Genomic DNA, 17496 nt, shown 5'->3' with positions numbered 1-17496 from the left:
GCACATTTAAATAGATTGTCGAATATCCGGCGCAATATCGAAATTCCGAACTGTTTCTCGCGCCATCCTTCTGCAAAAGTCATCCAGTATTCGCCGCATCCGTCCAGACTTCTTCTCTCTCCCACGGCATTTTATTGTTGAATTCACGGCTTTGGACCTCCAGAGAGCTCGGTGCCTGTACTCATATACCATATCAAACCACAAACAGCCAGGCATTGCTGGTGAAACTGTTATCTCCGCTGTAGTTCAGGGCGGAGAGTCAACGATAACCGCGCAGCAGATTGTAAAATCATATTTATGGAGCTGAAAAAGTCTCTCATCGTGGTTTAATGCAAATGTATTCGCCTGACGTCTCGCTTACGGCGGTAAAGGAAACATCGACGTTTTCGTAACCAGTAAGACTTGTTGATAGGTATCAGGAAAAGCAGGCCGCTAATGCTGTCGCTTCCCTGAAGGGTGACATTGCTATGTGCGCTGGGTTGTAACTTGCTGGAGGAGTGAGGGGGTGGTGAGATGTGAGAGATCTACGGACTGGAAGAGAGGAAGGCGAGACAGCGAGCTTGAGAATGAATAGACTGGAGTCGATCGATAAGTAAAATTGATCAAGAGTAGGATACGCTAAATAGTTAGCCAACTAGGGCAGCGTGCTTAGTCAGGCGTGTCGTCGTCGTTGGACGACGACGACCTCCTATGCATCGATCATCGTTGACACCATCAACTGCTCGCCTCCTTTTGATAGACTAAAATTACAGAGATCCACAGGCCTACTAGTTGCCAGGACAATATCATGATCATCAATTTGGTTGCAGTCGCTTATTAAATCGTTCAGAGCTCTATCATTACCGTGAACATAACACTATATACATCATGCCTTCTCGACAAATTCTTCTTTCGACTTGTCATCACACAGCTTGGAGTCCTCAATCTCCCGTCGGAACTCAGCCTCGTCCTCCTGCAGTTGCTGTAAGATCCGGCCATGTGCGCGCCAGACCGGTTTGGCCTCGAACAAGCGGTCCATACGCTCGAGCGGCACACCCTTCGTCTCCGGAATGAGGAAGAAAACATAGAAGGCAGAAAGAATCATCAGACTAGCAAAGAAGAAGTACGTGCCGTATTGCATTGTGCTCAGCATCTGCGGGGTGAAGCGCGAAATGAGGAAATTCCATAACCAGTTGCTCGCGGAGGCCACGGCTTGAGCCAGAGAACGCATATTTGGATCAAACATTTCCGAATTCAATACCCAAGGCGTTCCATTCCAGCTTGGAATGTAGGACGCGGTATAGAGATAGAAGAAAACGATTGCCATGGTGCCGGCGCTGTCGAGTTCTGACTTAGGGTTGTTCTCCGGGTCGACAATTTTGATATACGCGCCGATGACCCACAAGCACACCGATCCCGCGATTGCGCCGGCAATAAGAAGCTTCCGCCTTCCTAAGTTGTCGATCAGGAACAACAACCAAACAATGGTAACCACGGTCTTGACCACTCCAAAGACTCCGCTCAGAAGTTGGTTCTCTCTGCCCCGGATGCCGATACTTTCGAAGATCTTGGGACTGTAGTAGTTGATGGCATTAATTCCGGAGCCGTTCTGCCAGAAGAAAAGCATGAAACCGAGGAATAACCGCCACATAACGTTGGGGTTGGTCGTGGCCGCCTGAAACGGTTTCCAGAATCCGGTGCCGATCTTGGCCTTTTGTTCCTCGAGAGCTTGGTCGATGGCAGCAATTTCTTCAACAATGTAAACATCGTCTGCGGAAAGTTGACGAACCCAGCAGAGGTTCTTGACGGCTTCTTCGCGACGACCACGGCCGAACAGCCATCGGGGTGACTCGCGGATGAAGAAGGAACCGATCAAAAGGAATCCAGAAGGAATAAGCTGGACGGCGAAGGGAATAAGCCATTGTTTGTGGCTTTCGGGGAGGGTTTCCGAGACCCCAAACTATTTCAGTCAGTATGCGTTCATTTACTCCAAAATGCCAGAGGAAGCATACGTTGATCCAGAATCCAACCAAGCCTCCCACCTGCCATCCTAGTTCATAGATGCCGACCAGACGACCACGAATAGCCGGTGGCGACAATTCCGAGATATAGATCGGCGTCAAATTCGATCCGGCACCCACGCCTATTCCAGCAAGGACGCGACCGGCATACATCAACCCCAAGCCACGGTCACCATTGGCACCCATCATCAAACCGGAACCCAGAACAAAGACAATACCAGTGATCAAGAGGCCCCATTTCCGACCTAGGTAGAAACCGATGGGGTAAGCAAAGAGCGCACCGAAGAAAGCGCCGGCCTGGTATAGCGAAACGATATTTGCTGTGACGAGGTCCTGTTTAGCATTGGACCAGTCTTCGAAGTGAAATTCATCGCGGAAAGAAGTCAATTCCACAGTCTGTCCGATAAACGAGCTGTCATAACCGATCATGCATGAGGCCGACGAAGCGATGGCAGCCAAGACAAAAATCCGCCAGTTGTAGACTTGCGGGGGAGTAGGGCGGTCCTCGACCACCGAGAGAAGTGTCATGTTGATGGTCCTGTCTGTCCGAGTGTAAGAACCGGAGAGCGAACTAACAGCGAGGGGGGCGATTTGTATATCTGGGGAAACCCCAGATCGGGCTATTCCTTTTTCTTCTGCTGACTTTTGGCGCGGTCGATTTGCCGTTCGTTTTTCCACCTCAACATTTCATTTTGTGGATATTCGCTTGCCATGTGGAGTCTTCGGGGCATCGCCGAGGGTGAACGCTTTGCCGACCCCATGGGGAAGAGGTGCTATTCGTATATCCGGGGTTGTTATGATTTCACGGAGTAGCAGGGATCGTGTGGAGGGCAACATATATTGCAGATTGCCTTACATCTTCTATGGTTTCTTTTAGAATTCCTTTCCGGGGTAGCTGTCACGACTTCGCGTCCGGAGAGACTTGTACAGCTCGGTAAAACTACGGGATTTCCCAATCGGGTAATGTAATCGAGTAACCTTATGTTAAATGTTAAGGGGACGTAGATTCATAGCTATTGTACATGGATAAATCATCTACCTACACCGTCTATCGCAACGCTCAACGTCTAGTACGCATACCCCGGCCATAGCCACGCTCAAACACCGCACGAATCTCCTCCAGTGGCAATCCGGACACTTCTGGATAGAAGAATAGAATCCAGAACCAGCCGACACCGCAGATCCCCGCGTAGAATCCGAACGTACCAGCCGGGGTCATGGTCTTCATCATGGACAGGAACGAGCTGGACACGATCACGTTGGATACCCAGTTGGAGCAGGTCATCCACATCGTTCCCATCGATCGCACTTCCAGCGGGAAGAAATCGGCGCTCATCCAGGCCGTGTTGCCGACCGACAAACCGTACGAGATGACGAAGAGCAGCACAAATATGAGGACCGCGATGGTTGGGGGCGACATGTGCGCATAGTCCGGTACTTCGAGCGTCTGCTGGTTGACCGGGATGAAGTGGAATGACACTGCGACCGCGATCAAGCTGGCGCACATACCCCAGGCGGTGCAAAGCAGCAACCTGCGCCGGCCCATGCGGTCGACAAGGATCATGTTGACACCCGTCATGACCAGGTTCGGGCCGGCGACGACCAATCCGACAGCAGCCGGGTCGCTGAATCCGACCATGTCGAACAGAGTGGACGAGTAGTACATCAGAGTGTTGAACCCGGAGATCTGCGAAATAACCATAAGGCCGCAGGCGCTGAAGAGGGCTCGCAAATTAGCCGGGTCCCCGTGCAACTGCTTAATCTTGCTCCAACGACTCTCGTTCTCGTTGTTCCGGCGGGCTTCGTCACAGGCATCCACAATTGATGCGTGCACCAAGTCGATTTGTTCTTCTGTCGCTTTGCCGTAGATCTTGTGCAAGACATTGCGCGCTTCGCCGTGTTTTTCGCGATAGACCAAATGACGAGGCGATTCAGGAAGCCATGGTAGGACTATTAGCAACAGAATGGACGGCACGCCACCCAATCCAACCATGTATCGCCAACCGGCCGGCACTGATGCAAATGCTGCACCCAGGGCATAGGCGATGACCTGACCGAGCGTGATAGAGATGTTGTTCAGACCGATCAGCTGTCCTCTAGCCTTGGCCGGTGCCAGTTCAGCCACGTACAAAGGGACGACCATGGCAGCAGACCCGACACCAAGTCCAACGACGAAACGGCCGACGGTCATCTGCGCGATGGAATAGGAAGCGGCTTGAAGAACGGCGCCAATGGTGAACAGAGCAGATCCGATATAAATGGCAAGTTTCCGGCCGGACTGAAAAGTCAGCACCGATTGACTCTACTAACTTAGGACAGGACACATACCTTGTCTGCTGCAAGACCGGCACAAATAGCACCAAAAAATGCCCCAGCAGAGCATAACGAAGTAATCATCTCCTTCTCGCTCTCGTTCAATATCTTGCCGTCCAAGTCGGTCCCGATATAGACCAACACGGCCGAAATGACACCGGTATCATAGCCAAACAACAGACCAGCAATTGAGGCCGTGATGGCCACGACCCAGACAAACCAGCCAACCGGGATGTCATTGAGCTCGTTGAGATCGGAGGTGCCTTTCTTGGTCTCGCCGGCCTCAATGGATTCGATATGGTCGGCGGAAGCGTTTTTTGCTTTGATATCGTCCATTTTCTGTGGAATTTCCTTCATATTCTGCTATATACTTTACCTCATGTCTCTCTACTGTATATTTATACATAGATGTCAAAAGCCGAGTCTTATCTGATTGGTTGCAAACGCGGGGAATAAATGCGGGGATTATCTGGGGTATAATTGTCGCATGGTTCAATCATCCGCCGCTGATTGAATAGCTTCATTCTCCTTTCGTATTCTGTGTCCCGAATCAGCAATTCTCGCCGTCATGCCGCGGTCTTTGCCCTGCACACACTGCAGATACGTCCATCTTCCCCTTTCTTTTGGGTTCTACACTGACGATACTACAGCGCGGCATCTCAAATGCCACGGCCCTCCCGAAAAATGCCAGCGCTGCCAGTCCCTATCTCTGGATTGTCACCGGTCTCGTCCCGTACATTTCCGGTCATCGTCGAATCTTCGGTTCTCACCAGATCAAGTTTGGTTGCCGCCGGTATTTGGTACTCTCGGGAGGAGAGGGTCTGCTGCCCGATGGCGTTGGGTCGATGAAACGCACGACGTCATGGCCAATGTCTGGCTCAATCAGGACGAGCATCACGACAACGACATCATTGATAGTCCTGCGGATAATGACGGGTCCCCGATTACCCCGGAAATTGACACTCAACACCCGTGTCATTCTTTCTCACGCGAACAAAGAAATCCGACTCATGCAGAGCCCGATCCCAGTCCAAGTGTTGATCACGGCCGTCTGACGGCCATCCTGTTGCGGTACTTCACCGAAGAGGTGGCGGCCCGGTTTGATCTATGTGATCCGGAGCGCCATTTTACCCAATTGGTGCCTAGCCGTGCGCGAGCCTGTGCGCCGCTCCGTCATGCAATTCTAACCACGGCTGCCCGCCATTTGATTCGGCTGCAGCGTCATCGCAATACAGCCGGTGTGGTCGAATGGCAGGGCCATGCATTGCCCGACCTCACAGAGGCCGTCGCCTTGGCGTATCATACGGCCTGCATTACAGACTTGTTAGCTCTTAGCATGGATCCGGACCAGATTCACAATGATAACCTGTTGGCGGCCGCCATTATCTTACGGACCGACGAGGAAATGGACGCTCCGTTACGGGAGAACCCGGAGGATCAGGAGGTGTTTTTGCGCATGTTGAATGTGTTTATCTCGGCCCAAGTGCCTCATGATGCTGCGCTTCCTCATAGTAGTAGTCCCAGTAGTAGTTGTTCGTCAGACCCTCCTAATGGCCTGCGACAAGCGGCATTTTGGGTGGCTTTGCGACAGGAGGTTTTCACATCCTTTATAAAGCAACGCCCCCTCTCCTTCCCCCTGTCTTATTGCGATGCGTTTCGGACAATGTCTCCCGCAACGGACGCCGTCTGGGCCGACCGGCTGATTATCTTCTGTGCCGATGTGCTCGAATACTGCTACGGCAGTCAGGATGTTGCACCTGCAGCGCAGTCGGCATCTCCCCATCGGTGGCACGAACTAGTTGATTACCAGGACCGACTGCATGCCTGTCTCCCGGCCTCATTTGATCCTCTCTACGTCCGTCCTCCAGATCCGGATGGCGGACAGGTCTTTCCGGAGATCTGGCATCTCGATCCTTGTCATGTCACTGGTACGACTCACAGCGAACTCTCCCGGTTGTTATTGTTGGTTTTTGATCCAACGCGACCGCGACTTGGGCCAGGGTCTGCTGCTCAGCATCGCGCGACCATAGACAACGTGCGAGCTATTGTCCTGCGACTGTGTGGAATGGCGCTGAGCAATAGGCAGTCCGCGCCGACTTTCATTGAGGCTTTGATGGGAATCACGACTTGTGGGGAGTATTTTGAGCTGCCAAAAGAGCAGCAGGCGATTCTAGGAGTGTTGGAAGTGATGCGTTTGGAGCATGCATTTCCGACTCAGCGTGTGGAGGATCGATTAATGGTTGCATGGCGATGACTACTACTACTACTACCACCACCACCACCACTGTACTCTACGATTCAGACTATATCTGTATCACTATTTTGCATGTTCTACTCAGATAGCATCTCGTAGCACTGCACGGGGTACGGAATAAATGCCCATAATATGTTACAGCACGGACAAAATCACCCCGAATCTCACCCCTATTTGGAATGATCTGTGTTTCTGTATGCACCCCTCACTATGATTGACCGTCTTTTGATCCTTTTGTTACTCTCGGCGCGCCGAGTGTTGCCTTTCCGATCAATATGGTAATGGCCGCCGAACATTGCCTTTACCATGCGGGGATCTATAGGCTTATTTATGCGGAGTGACTATAAACTGGAGGACAAGATGAAGCTATAAGAACAGCTCTGCTCAATTGTTCTCATCAATTCTCATTCTCAGTTCTATCAATTGTACAATAATCAATTACCATGTCCAAGCTTCAAGTCGCAATCGCAGGCCTCGGCCGTATGGGTGCCCGCCACGCCCTGCATTTCAATAATCTCACCCCTCGCGCCCAGGTCATTGCGGTCTCGTCTCCCAAGCCGGAAGAACTCGAATGGGCCAAGCAGAACCTTGAGGGCGCCCGGACCTACCTCGACTACGATGAGATGCTGCGCTCTGAGCCATCGCTGCAGGCGGTCGTTGTCGCATCGGCCACTAGTGTTCATGCTGAGCAGGCGATCAAAGCTATTAACAAGGGCTTGCACGTTCTTTGTGAGAAGCCATTGAGTACCAGAGTGGAGGAGGTAAGTCCCCATTCTCTGATATCATCCAATTGAAGGAAGGAGTCTGACCGAAACAGAGCCAAGCCGTAGTCGACGCTTACCGCACCTCGCAAAAGACCAACCCCTCGCAAAAGGTCGTCTGCGGGTTCAGTCGCCGCTTCGATTCCTCCTACCGCGATGCATTCGATAAGATGAAGTCCGGTCTTATCGGTCGCCCGAGCGTCTTCCGTTCACAGACATGCGACAAACTCGATCCCAGCGGATTCTTCGTTGAATACGCGCAATTCTCTGGTGGTATCTTCGTCGACTGCTCGATCCATGATATTGACCTGGCGTTGTGGTTCTTTGGCGAGGACTCGGTTGTCAAGTCTGTTACTGCGATTGGTATCACGGCTGTGTCGCCGGAGCTGCGCAAGTACAATGACCGGGATAATGCGCTGGGAATCGTCGAGTTCTATGATGGCCGTATTGCCCAATTGTTCTGCAGTCGGATGATGGCCGCTGGTCAAGAAGACTGTTCGTTCCTCCCCATTAACTTAGTAGTACACACATGCTAACTGAAGAATAGCCACCGAAATCACCGGTACTGCTGGTAAGCTCGCCGTCAACACCCAACCAGCCTCGAACCTCGTCAACATCTATGAGCCTAGCGGTATCCGTCGTGAAATTCCTCCTCACTATTACGGCCGCTTCCGGGAGGCATTCATCACCGAAGCCAACGAGTTCACCGCAAGCTGCTTGGACGACACGCCACCGCCGATGCGCTTGGAGGGAGCCGTGGCTGCTGTGCGGATTGGGTGTGCGTTGCAGGAGAGCTTGATTACGGGGAAGAAGATTGAGTTTGACGAGAAAGGCGAACGTATTGTTCAGGCGAAGCTTTAGAGCAAAAAAAAAAAAAGTTGGTATACAGCACATAGAGTTATGATTTATGCAATGAATTAGTTGAATGTTATGCAAATAGTACTCACCAATCATAGCACCCATGAATTATGCTATGTTTTATGAATGATTATCCATATCTATCCCTTCTAGACCATCTCGTCAACTGGCCTCATAAGCCATTCATCCTTGATTATTTCATCCGTCGTTGCTCGAGCCTCAGGGTCCCAGATTAGAATATTCCGAATAAATCTCAGAAACATGTCTTTTTCCTCTCCTGGAATCGTATTTACGAAATCTTCAAAGGAAGTTTGTGGGAGTGGAGTTCTGGATACCCGGTCTCCTTGGCCATCAAAATACATAGAGAAAATCGGGCTCTGCTTGATAATTTACTAGCGATAGGGGTCCGAGATAACCAGTTTACTGGGCTCAAGCGAGTGGAATAACGTACTGTTTGTTGATCCGATCTATAGGATCGAAAAGGTTCTTGTCTTCCAACAGCTCGAGTGTCTAACATCGATTAGCAGGATTCAATTGCGAAAAGAATGGGCAGATTCCCATGATCCCAATCGACCATATATCGACCGGAAAACCCCAAGGGAGTTTCAATAGCACTTCCGGTGCACGATATGGATCAGACATCCATCAATCCCGGTTACCAGGTTCCGAGGGTCGCAACTGTCCAAAGTCCGTAAGAATGGGGATCTCTGAGAATTCCAACATGACAGCCTGAGACTGATAGATAGGGCTTCCATGACTTATGACAGGGATGCTGAGCTCTTGAGATTCCTCCTACTCGACGTCTTTCAGACTGATGCCATCTTCAATATCGTCAACGCATTTTGTGGTCAAATATCCACATGTTGCATGAGCCAATTCACGGAGAACAGTAGCCGGTGTATCAAAGACCTGACGAGAAGTTTTGGCAATATAGCATTGGGGAGAGATCCTCGCAGAGCGCGAAGACTAGGTCCCTGTGATTTTGTGATCACACAATAATCTGGCCCGAGGGACCATTAATCTCGAAGATGTCCTGGGCGAGTCGCATGAAATCCAGTCCCGTGTGGTCAGCCTCCTGGGCAAATTCGCCCAAACGTTGTAGCATAGCAACTTCATTGAGAACTGGTGATCCCTTGGTATCTTCCCTCACACAGATCTTCAAGGATTCATTTTTTTGTTTGTCGTCCCAGCCAAGCCAAACGGTAGAGTATGCCCGTAGCCGAGCTTCGCAATGACACGATAGCGATTCTCACCGGATAGTACTGCTTCTGGCGATAGAATGGGAGCGTCTGTCCTTCAATCCCTTGACGAGTGCCATATCACAGTGTCTGGGAGAATCGGCGTATGGAAGAGTGTATGTATGGGTATGGGAAACGCACCTCGACCGTTGATGCAAGCAATGCGGATGCATAGCGGACTTGTGCATCTTATCCATGTGTATAATTTCTCAGATTATGCACTTATGAGTAATTATGCAGTCTGTGCCGATCAGATAAGATTATCTCGCTTTCTTCTCATTTTCTCATCTCCACTGCTATTCATGGCCGTTACCTGTCGCCATGTGGATGCTGTGGCTCTTGCTTGTACCTACAGTCCTCTGTGAATATATTCCCCTCAATCAGCACTGCGTGACGGCTGTCTTCACGGCCTACAATTATCTCACCTTCACCGGTCCCACCGGTTTCTGGGACTCGCGATGTCAGAATCCACTGAAAGTCACCTCCATCTACGCCGCATCCGGTATATATTGTGACCCCGATGAACAAATCGCCGGATTTGCCCTGTTTGCAACATACTGCCACCAGTTCGGTCGGACCGATCTCCTCCCCCGCGATGCGCTGGCCGAGAATTTGACGGATGATGCGATTGCGCAGATGAATGTGGTGGAATATGGCGTGATTCCGAAGCATGAGCCCCTCTATGCGCCGGTGATGGTTTCGCAGGAATACTTTAAACGGGCATATCGCACCATCGAGGACATGCAATTCGTGAGTGGGAGGCATCGGGCGTATGGACTGGCATGCTATATATATTGGGCGGGTATCCTGGTGATTGGCATTATATACCGGGTGTTTCAACACTTCTGGGAGAACAGACGATTACCAGGACAGCCATGGACGTTTATTCGTACTGTCTATCATCTCTTCCAGACATATCTGGTCGTTCCGATCCCTCGACGGTTTCTCTGGTTCACGCCTACACCCATCGACGGCATCGTCCTCGGTCTGTTTTGGATACTCAACATTGTCTTATCATCCGTCAGCTATCCGACCTTTGAGGGGAATATTTAGTAAGTGCCCAATGCACTATCTATGACAGTTGCTGATATATATAGTTGGCCTCCGATATATAAACAGTATCTACGATATGTAGCCGACCGCACCGGAATCCTCTCGTTTGCCAACCTGCCACTACTTTGGATATTTGCTGGACGGAATAACATCTTCCTTTGGGCCACTGGGTGGAGCTTCGCAATTTTCAATATACTTCATCGCCATGTTGCCATCATCTCTACGGTGCAGGCCGTCGTCCATACTTTACTATACGTCGTCATGTTCATAGATGGTATGTCTCGTAGACAATTACTCCATACAGGAATACTGACAGCGTAGGTGGTTCTTTTTTTAAAAAGATGCAGCGATCGTATCTACTCTGGGGCACTCTGGTAAGTACCGTCCTCATCTGCCGTTCATAGCTGACCAGTAGGCCATGACGGTGATGCTGCTCCTCTTGCCCATGTCACTGGCATGGGTCCGTCATCGAGCATACGAACTATTCCTAACTATCCATATTGGTTTTTCGATCATTGCCTTGGTTGGCTGCTTCTAGTATGTCTCCGTCCCTTCCGTCTCTTCCGTCTCTTCCGTCCACAAGCGCTGACAACTCACTCCGTAGTCACACTATTATTTTCGAGGATCTAGAATATTGGCAATGGTTGTGGCCAGCTGTGGCCATTTGGTCTGCTGATCGTTTCCTTCGTCTGGTACGGTTGGTATATTGTAACCTGCATGTTAAGGTTAATCTCGAGAACCGCGTTCAGAGTACGTGCAGCTGGGCCATATACGACGAGACTAGCAATGTGGTGAGGTTACAGTTGAAGCCAGGGTGCTTTCTGAGACCAGCCGCAGGCCAGTACTATTTTCTGTACCAGCCATTTCGTCTTACTGGCTGGGAGAGCCACCCATTCACCATGGGTGCTTGGTCGTATGGGTCGGTGTCTGGGCCAGGATCGTCGACAAGCAAGGCAACATCCATCGACGTGGCCCAGGTTCCTCTCTTGTCAGATTCCTCCTCTGGTTCGGAACGTGACGAGACAACATCGGGCCCTGCAGCGACTCCACACGACCTGCAATTAACATTCTGGATCCGGCCCTACGATGGCTGGACGCGCCAACTGCGCGAGGAATGTCTTCGTTCTGCCGATCGCAGGACGAATGTAACGATTCTACTGGAGGGCCCTTACGGACATACGTTTCCAGTCTGGAATTATGAATCCATCCTGTTTGTGGTCGGCGGGACGGGGATCGCCGCCGCCGTACCGTACATCCAGGAGCATTTCCGGCGTTCCGCATCTACCAATACTCGAACACAGGAAATACACCTAGTCTGGACAAGCCGTCAGGCATCGTTCATTGCAGACATCGCCACTCGCGAGCTGCGACCGGCCTTGGCTCGCGACGATATACGAACGTCGTTTTACGTAACAAATACCGTCAACATTGAACCTTCCGGACACGATCTTCTTGGTTTAGAGATAGAGTTAATCGTGGGGCGACCGGATCTAGCATCACTAGTTACTCAACATGTCCACGAGGCGCAATTGAGCGACTGCACGGCGGCGGTGGTAGTATGCGGTCCGCGGGGGATGGCGAATGAGACACGGACCGGTGTGCATGCAAGGCTGCAGCAAGGGTATCAAGTCGAATACGTGGAGGAGTCCTTCAGCTGGTAATTGATGAAGTTGCATTCTTTTTTTATTCTGTTCATGTATGTACTTCTTGTCGTTGGTGCATGTCCCTACTCCGTGCATACCCCGTGCATGTACACGGAGGCGATATACACCGTAGACAAAGAACGGGTTCCGAAACTCCCGACTGACCAGGATTCGACAAATTACTACACTACAAGGGAATCAGCGCTATTGAATCGAGAAAAAAGCAATTCCTGTCATTCCGGGCGATATCACCCAAGCCGTCAACCACCTGCCATGTACATTTTCCAGCAATTCGGCGATGCGACCTTCCGAGATGGGCAAAAAGCCAATGTTCCTGCATGTTCGCGCCCAATTCTTTTTTGCTCGTGCCTTGGAATGCAGAATGTAGGGAGAACAAAACATGCTACTGAACACCGATTGGTTTCCCTTGCAGTGTGATATTGGTTCGCTGGAATGCATCACAGTTGTACGCTCTGCTCCCTACGGCTGAACGAGGGATGCAACTGCGACTCAACGCCCTTCATTCCGGAAGGGCATAGCATTCTGCTGTTCGAGTTGAGTCCTTCAGCCTTCGAAGACTGACTTTGAACTGCGGTCTAGGGTAAAGCCAAAAGGTATAAAGACCCTTGAATGTCCGGCCTAAATCTGTTCTTCATCACTCATCAATCCATCACTCTCAAAGCATCCCTCTTCAATCCAATTCTCTATTCTATAAACTCCAGTCTTTTAGACTCCAATCCAACCATCAAAATGAAGTTCTTCGCTGTTGCTGCCACCTTCGCCGCCACCGCTGTGGCCCTTCCCAACGCCAACGGTGGCCACAAGGACCCCCACCAGTTGACCCTCGAGCAGGCCCAGAACACCTGCGGTAAGGCTCAGGTCTCTTGCTGCAACAAGCAGATCAAGTCTGGCGACAGCTTCGAGAAGAACGAGGGTGTCCTCAACGGTGTCCTCAAGGGTATTCTCGGTGACCGTGGCAGCGAGGGTCTTGCTCTCTTCGACCAGTGCTCCGAGCTCGACATTTCTAGTATGTTTTCTCTCCTGCATCCTTGAGAAGCTGACGCTAACAATGCCTGCAGTCCTCGGTCTTACCGACCTCCTTGGTAACGACAAGTGCAACCAGAACATTGCTTGCTGCGATGCTACCAACGCTGAGGCTGTATGTGTCTTCCTATTCTATCTCATTCTCTTACTAACGATCAACAGGAGGGTGGTCTCGTCAACGTTGCCCTGCCTTGCGTCCAGCTCCAGGACCTCATCTAGATGGTTGCTTTATTCCTCGGGATGGCTTCCATTAGAGAAATCGCGTCGACTCTCGACTGCATCGCATAATTTCTTTCGTTCGCTTTACTCGCTCTATTTGCATTAGTTGACTGTGCTGTGCAGTAGTACATCTAGTTGACAATTTAATTTGGCATTTCTCCAAAATTCTTCCTTCGTAGACCTGATCCCATCCAACTGTAGCATGTCTCCTTGATTTTCCTTTTGAGCAGAGTTAGTTAAAACATAATACCTACGAAGACCGATGAACCCCGGCTATTGACTTCCCATGGTTCTCTTTCCATTCCACTTCCTCGTATATCGTAGCTACTTGCTAGTTCGCGCCATAACAGGGGCAAGGCAATCCGCATGCTGGTAAACAATTATCTGCATGTCATCCATGGACTTTCTTGTACCCTGGTTCCCGGTTTCGTTGCCATTTTTCGTCGAGTCTTCAGCCTGGTACTTGAGCATCCAGTTTGCTGTTCTTGGTATTTACTAATTCTACGATAGTCTCTTACAATGTGCTCGACTAACTAGACACGCAATTAGGTAGGCACGACTCGTATTGTGTGGTAATACTTTGGTTGACAATCTGTAGTGCAGAGATGCAGTCCGTCGAGGTGAATATATACATATATATATCCGGGCGGCAGACAACATACCCATCCACTTCTACGAAACGCACCGATAGCTATTACAATAGCGCCCTACAGTCAATAATTAATTAAACACGCCGATTCCAAGACCGGCTCACTCGGAATCCCGAAATGGTCCCATATATGGTCTCATCTCCCGGTTAGCTTCGGAGTCCACTTCGGGTGCCTTTCCGGAATGCTCCAGTACAGATATAAGGCTGCTCCCGCCCGTCTTCTGTAGACTGACTGCTGTTATATTTGAGTGGATGCGTTCGGCCCCGGAGTAATATATCAAACCCACGAGAGCTCCGAAAGTGACATGAGATGATCGGTGTTCTCACTACAGCTATCCACGGATCTTCAATGATGACGTTGAGCCAAGAACGTCAACTGTCGCTGTCATACTCAACATCCGCAGACATCTCTACTGTTTGTCTCCGGATGAATGCTTACACTCTCATAGCTGACCCGAATAGGCAGTTTCTGCGACCCCGCATTTTCCTCGGACGTGGAGAAGGGCTTGCGTCATTTGCCGTGGGAAACACCGGGTCTCCCGATTCGGAAATCCTTCTACCAGGGGTACTCCAGACACCAGATACTGCATCTAAACCGACTTCTTTATTCCGGAGTACAGTTTGTCAGCAGCGTGGTCCCGCGGAGGTGCCGCTGACTAACGGCTTGAACGATTACCCCCGGGGAACTCTCAATACCCACCCTTCTACTCCAGTCTGAGCTTTCTCCCGCCCTCCGGGGGATATGATCTGGCCAATGCCCAGGTGTTATCCCCAGACTACGAGCCCGCTTTATAACTGCTGTCACCTCAAGTCGCGCGGAATGGTTCCGCTGACAAAACCAGTCCTCGCTAATGGTCGGCTGCTCCGCCAATAATGCGTCCAATTATCAGCATCTTTGCCGAACTCGCCAGAACTCCTCCTGAATCCCCATGGGATGTCGCCCCTGGGGAGAGATGCGATTTAAGATGGCAGCCATGGGTCACACAATGAATCCAGAGACAAGACACCAGAATTCAGTATGTTGAGCGATACAGGGCCGATTTCGACGCCGACAGTCGAGGATCTCAAAGGATCGGATCCAGAGTCTTCGCTACACCTCGAAGATGTGATCAAGAACAGTCCGGCTGAGCGACCAGCGCCTCCTGACGCACCATGCAACTGGCCCCGATGGAAGAAGAACACGCAGATTGCCATGGTGGCCTTCCATTCCATGATGTCGACCTTCATGGCAGCAGGCATCGTCCCGGCATACGACATGATGGCCGAGATGTACGGGGTCAATATGTCCGAAATCAGCTACCTCACTTCGATTCAGATTCTCCTCCTGGGAATATGCCCCTTCTTCTGGAAGCCACTGAGCTCCATCTATGGCCGCTATCCCATCATGTTGCTGTCCGTGTTTGGTAGCATGGTCTGCAATATCGGTGGTGTGTTCTGCACTACGTACGGAACCCAGATGGCCACTCGTGTGCTCACTGCCGTCCTCATCTCCCCTCCCATCGGTATTGGCAGCGGTATCGTCACGGAATTGTGTGAGCCGGGCGAGCGCGCACAGAAGCTCGGTTGGTGGACGCTCATGACTACCATTGGTACCCCGGCCGGTCCATTCATCATGGGCTTTGTGATCGAACACATCGGTCTGCAGTGGGTATTTTGGATCTTCACCATTCTAAACTTCGCCCAGTTTGTTGCCTATATCGTCTTTGGTGACGAAACCATCTACGTCTCCGCAGAGGAAGGAGGAAAGGCCCCGACCAAGGCCAACAGCAGCTTCCTGACGCGACTGATGCCCCGACGCGTCGATCCCCGTCCGCTGAAGCCGATTGAGTTCATCGAGCCTATCTTCATGGCGCGCTACCCTCGCGTGCTGATTGCCGCCTGCGCCCACGCTGTCACTTTCTGTTACGGAAACATCGCCATCGTCGTCGAGATGCCCGCAGCTTTTGGCGAGAAGTTCGACTTTGGCCCTCAGCAGATCGGCCTGCAGTACATCGCTATAATCATCGGTTGCGCCCTGGGTGAGCAGCTGAGTGGTCCGATGTCCGACTGGTGGCTCAAGTTCCTCCTTCGCAGACGCGGCCACACCTGTCCGGCCGATCGTCTATGGGTTTCATACATTGGTTACGGCACCGTTATCGCTGGACTGTTGACCTGGGGCTTCCAACTGCAAAGTGCATCTGAAACATGGAATGTGACCCCTTGCGTGGGCGCGGCCATAGCCAGTTTCGGTAACCAGATGCTCACCACCATCCTGACTTCTTTCGCTGTCGACAGCTACAAGGAGATGTCTACTACTGTCGGTGTTTTTGTCAACATCTGCCGACAGATTTACGGATTTGTATGTCCCTTACTCCCTGTTCTAAGTATCAGCAACGCTAACTCATGACAGATCGGTCCGTTCTATTTCATTCCTTTGTTCGAAGCATTGGGTCTCGATGGTGCCGCCGGTGTATTCGTTGCAATTATTGGTGCTTGCTCACTGATTCCGATCATCTGTATACAATTAATTGCTCTTCGGAAGGATAATAAAGCTGTGTATTAGATTAGACTTAGAAACTTTAGACATAGAATCATGTACTGCCATCTATCACCCTGACTCATTGGTGTTTCAGCCTGCATGTCATAAGATAGCAGGTATATTCGCCGGACTGGCAACGCTTCCGGGAATATTCAATGGCACGGTACAACGAAAAACGACCACTTCTTCTGTACTGCGCATTTACGCGCCAAATCCTCCAATAAAAACAACTCCCTGATCGGACATCCCCATCCAGCCAGCAACATTTCATGGTAAAGAAATTTAGCCCCGGGATTTGGATACCTCCCACGCTGGCGCATCGCCACTCACGACAGCAATATGCTTGTCCCAGAGGAACCGCAGCATTCGGGTATCTTGCTGTATCCTCCATGTTACGGGAGGATACCGATGTGCCATTCTGCGTTCTTCGTCAGACAACCCCTGATATCTCTTAGTGTATCCAACCGAATAAGAGTACATCTCCCCTTTGCAGCTCAATTGGCGCCCCCCCGATAATCGTCCCTGTTCCGTAAGATAATCCACCAGCTCTTCATATGCAATCTCAATTCCCTGCGCGGGATCATAGCTCTTTCCATTCCGCTCCGCATATCTACAGTAATCGATCAAAACACCGTGTCCAGCTATAGTCCCCTGTTCAAGGTATGCGCGAATACCGAGTGTCGTCGAGCCTGGAGCCGTGAGCTCATCGATTGTGCGCCCATTGTAGAACTGGTCCGTCTCTACTAATGTCGCAGGACGTCTATTTAAGTTCCAGTTTGTGTGTTGGAGCGGATCTATCCGCCATGGTAGTTGTCAACATCCAGCTCGATAATCACACCGGGATAGCCCACCTCATCGTCCAGCGTGACCAAGTTCGGATCACAATGATGTACTCGGTGGGTAAATTTACAGCCTACTCTTCCGAAGCCGGACGTCTTGGGCATAT

At 50.9% G+C, this 17496-nt stretch overlaps 8 protein-coding genes across 8 annotated transcripts; 5 read left to right on the top strand and 3 right to left on the bottom strand.

Annotated features, from left to right (window-relative positions):
* Positions 1-865: 865 nt before the first annotated feature.
* On the bottom strand, positions 866-1630 carry ACHE_30034S (uncharacterized protein; the record flags this gene model as incomplete). The annotated part of the gene is made up of 1 exon (XM_043276606.1): positions 866-1630. One exon carries the CDS (start codon positions 1628-1630, stop codon positions 866-868), a length of 765 nt encoding a protein of 254 aa, XP_043134569.1.
* Positions 1631-1730: 100 nt separating this feature from the next.
* ACHE_30033S (uncharacterized protein) lies at positions 1731-2528 on the bottom strand (the record flags this gene model as incomplete). Its single annotated transcript, XM_043276605.1, has 1 exon — positions 1731-2528. The coding sequence occupies one exon, from the start codon at positions 2526-2528 to the stop codon at positions 1731-1733; it is 798 nt and encodes a 265-aa protein (XP_043134568.1).
* A 532-nt stretch (positions 2529-3060) lies between these two features.
* Positions 3061-4649, bottom strand: ITR2_1 (myo-inositol transporter; the record flags this gene model as incomplete). The annotated part of the gene is made up of 2 exons (XM_043276604.1): positions 3061-4278; positions 4329-4649. 2 exons carry the CDS (start codon positions 4647-4649, stop codon positions 3061-3063), a joined length of 1539 nt encoding a protein of 512 aa, XP_043134567.1.
* A 526-nt stretch (positions 4650-5175) lies between these two features.
* ACHE_30031A (uncharacterized protein) lies at positions 5176-6567 on the top strand (the record flags this gene model as incomplete). The annotated part of the gene is made up of 1 exon (XM_043276603.1): positions 5176-6567. The coding sequence occupies one exon, from the start codon at positions 5176-5178 to the stop codon at positions 6565-6567; it is 1392 nt and encodes a 463-aa protein (XP_043134566.1).
* Positions 6568-7010: 443 nt separating this feature from the next.
* Positions 7011-8189, top strand: ACHE_30030A (uncharacterized protein; the record flags this gene model as incomplete). Its single annotated transcript, XM_043276602.1, has 3 exons — positions 7011-7328; positions 7385-7823; positions 7876-8189. The coding sequence occupies 3 exons, from the start codon at positions 7011-7013 to the stop codon at positions 8187-8189; spliced, it is 1071 nt and encodes a 356-aa protein (XP_043134565.1).
* Positions 8190-9751: 1562 nt separating this feature from the next.
* ACHE_30029A (ferric reductase family protein) lies at positions 9752-12138 on the top strand (the record flags this gene model as incomplete). The annotated part of the gene is made up of 5 exons (XM_043276601.1): positions 9752-10476; positions 10522-10751; positions 10799-10851; positions 10893-11014; positions 11082-12138. The coding sequence occupies 5 exons, from the start codon at positions 9752-9754 to the stop codon at positions 12136-12138; spliced, it is 2187 nt and encodes a 728-aa protein (XP_043134564.1).
* Positions 12139-12870: 732 nt separating this feature from the next.
* ACHE_30028A (hydrophobin family protein) lies at positions 12871-13383 on the top strand (the record flags this gene model as incomplete). The annotated part of the gene is made up of 3 exons (XM_043276600.1): positions 12871-13147; positions 13200-13279; positions 13327-13383. The coding sequence occupies 3 exons, from the start codon at positions 12871-12873 to the stop codon at positions 13381-13383; spliced, it is 414 nt and encodes a 137-aa protein (XP_043134563.1).
* A 1667-nt stretch (positions 13384-15050) lies between these two features.
* ACHE_30027A (uncharacterized protein) lies at positions 15051-16574 on the top strand (the record flags this gene model as incomplete). The annotated part of the gene is made up of 2 exons (XM_043276599.1): positions 15051-16370; positions 16422-16574. 2 exons carry the CDS (start codon positions 15051-15053, stop codon positions 16572-16574), a joined length of 1473 nt encoding a protein of 490 aa, XP_043134562.1.
* Between the last annotated feature and the right edge of the window lie 922 nt (positions 16575-17496).

The sequence above is a fragment of the Aspergillus chevalieri genome, chromosome 3 (assembly GCF_016861735.1).
Source record: "Aspergillus chevalieri M1 DNA, chromosome 3, nearly complete sequence".
Classification (NCBI taxonomy): Eukaryota; Fungi; Ascomycota; class Eurotiomycetes; order Eurotiales; family Aspergillaceae; genus Aspergillus; species Aspergillus chevalieri.
The sequence above is the reverse complement of the archived record's forward strand: the minus strand, read 5'-3'. Positions and strand labels throughout refer to the sequence as shown.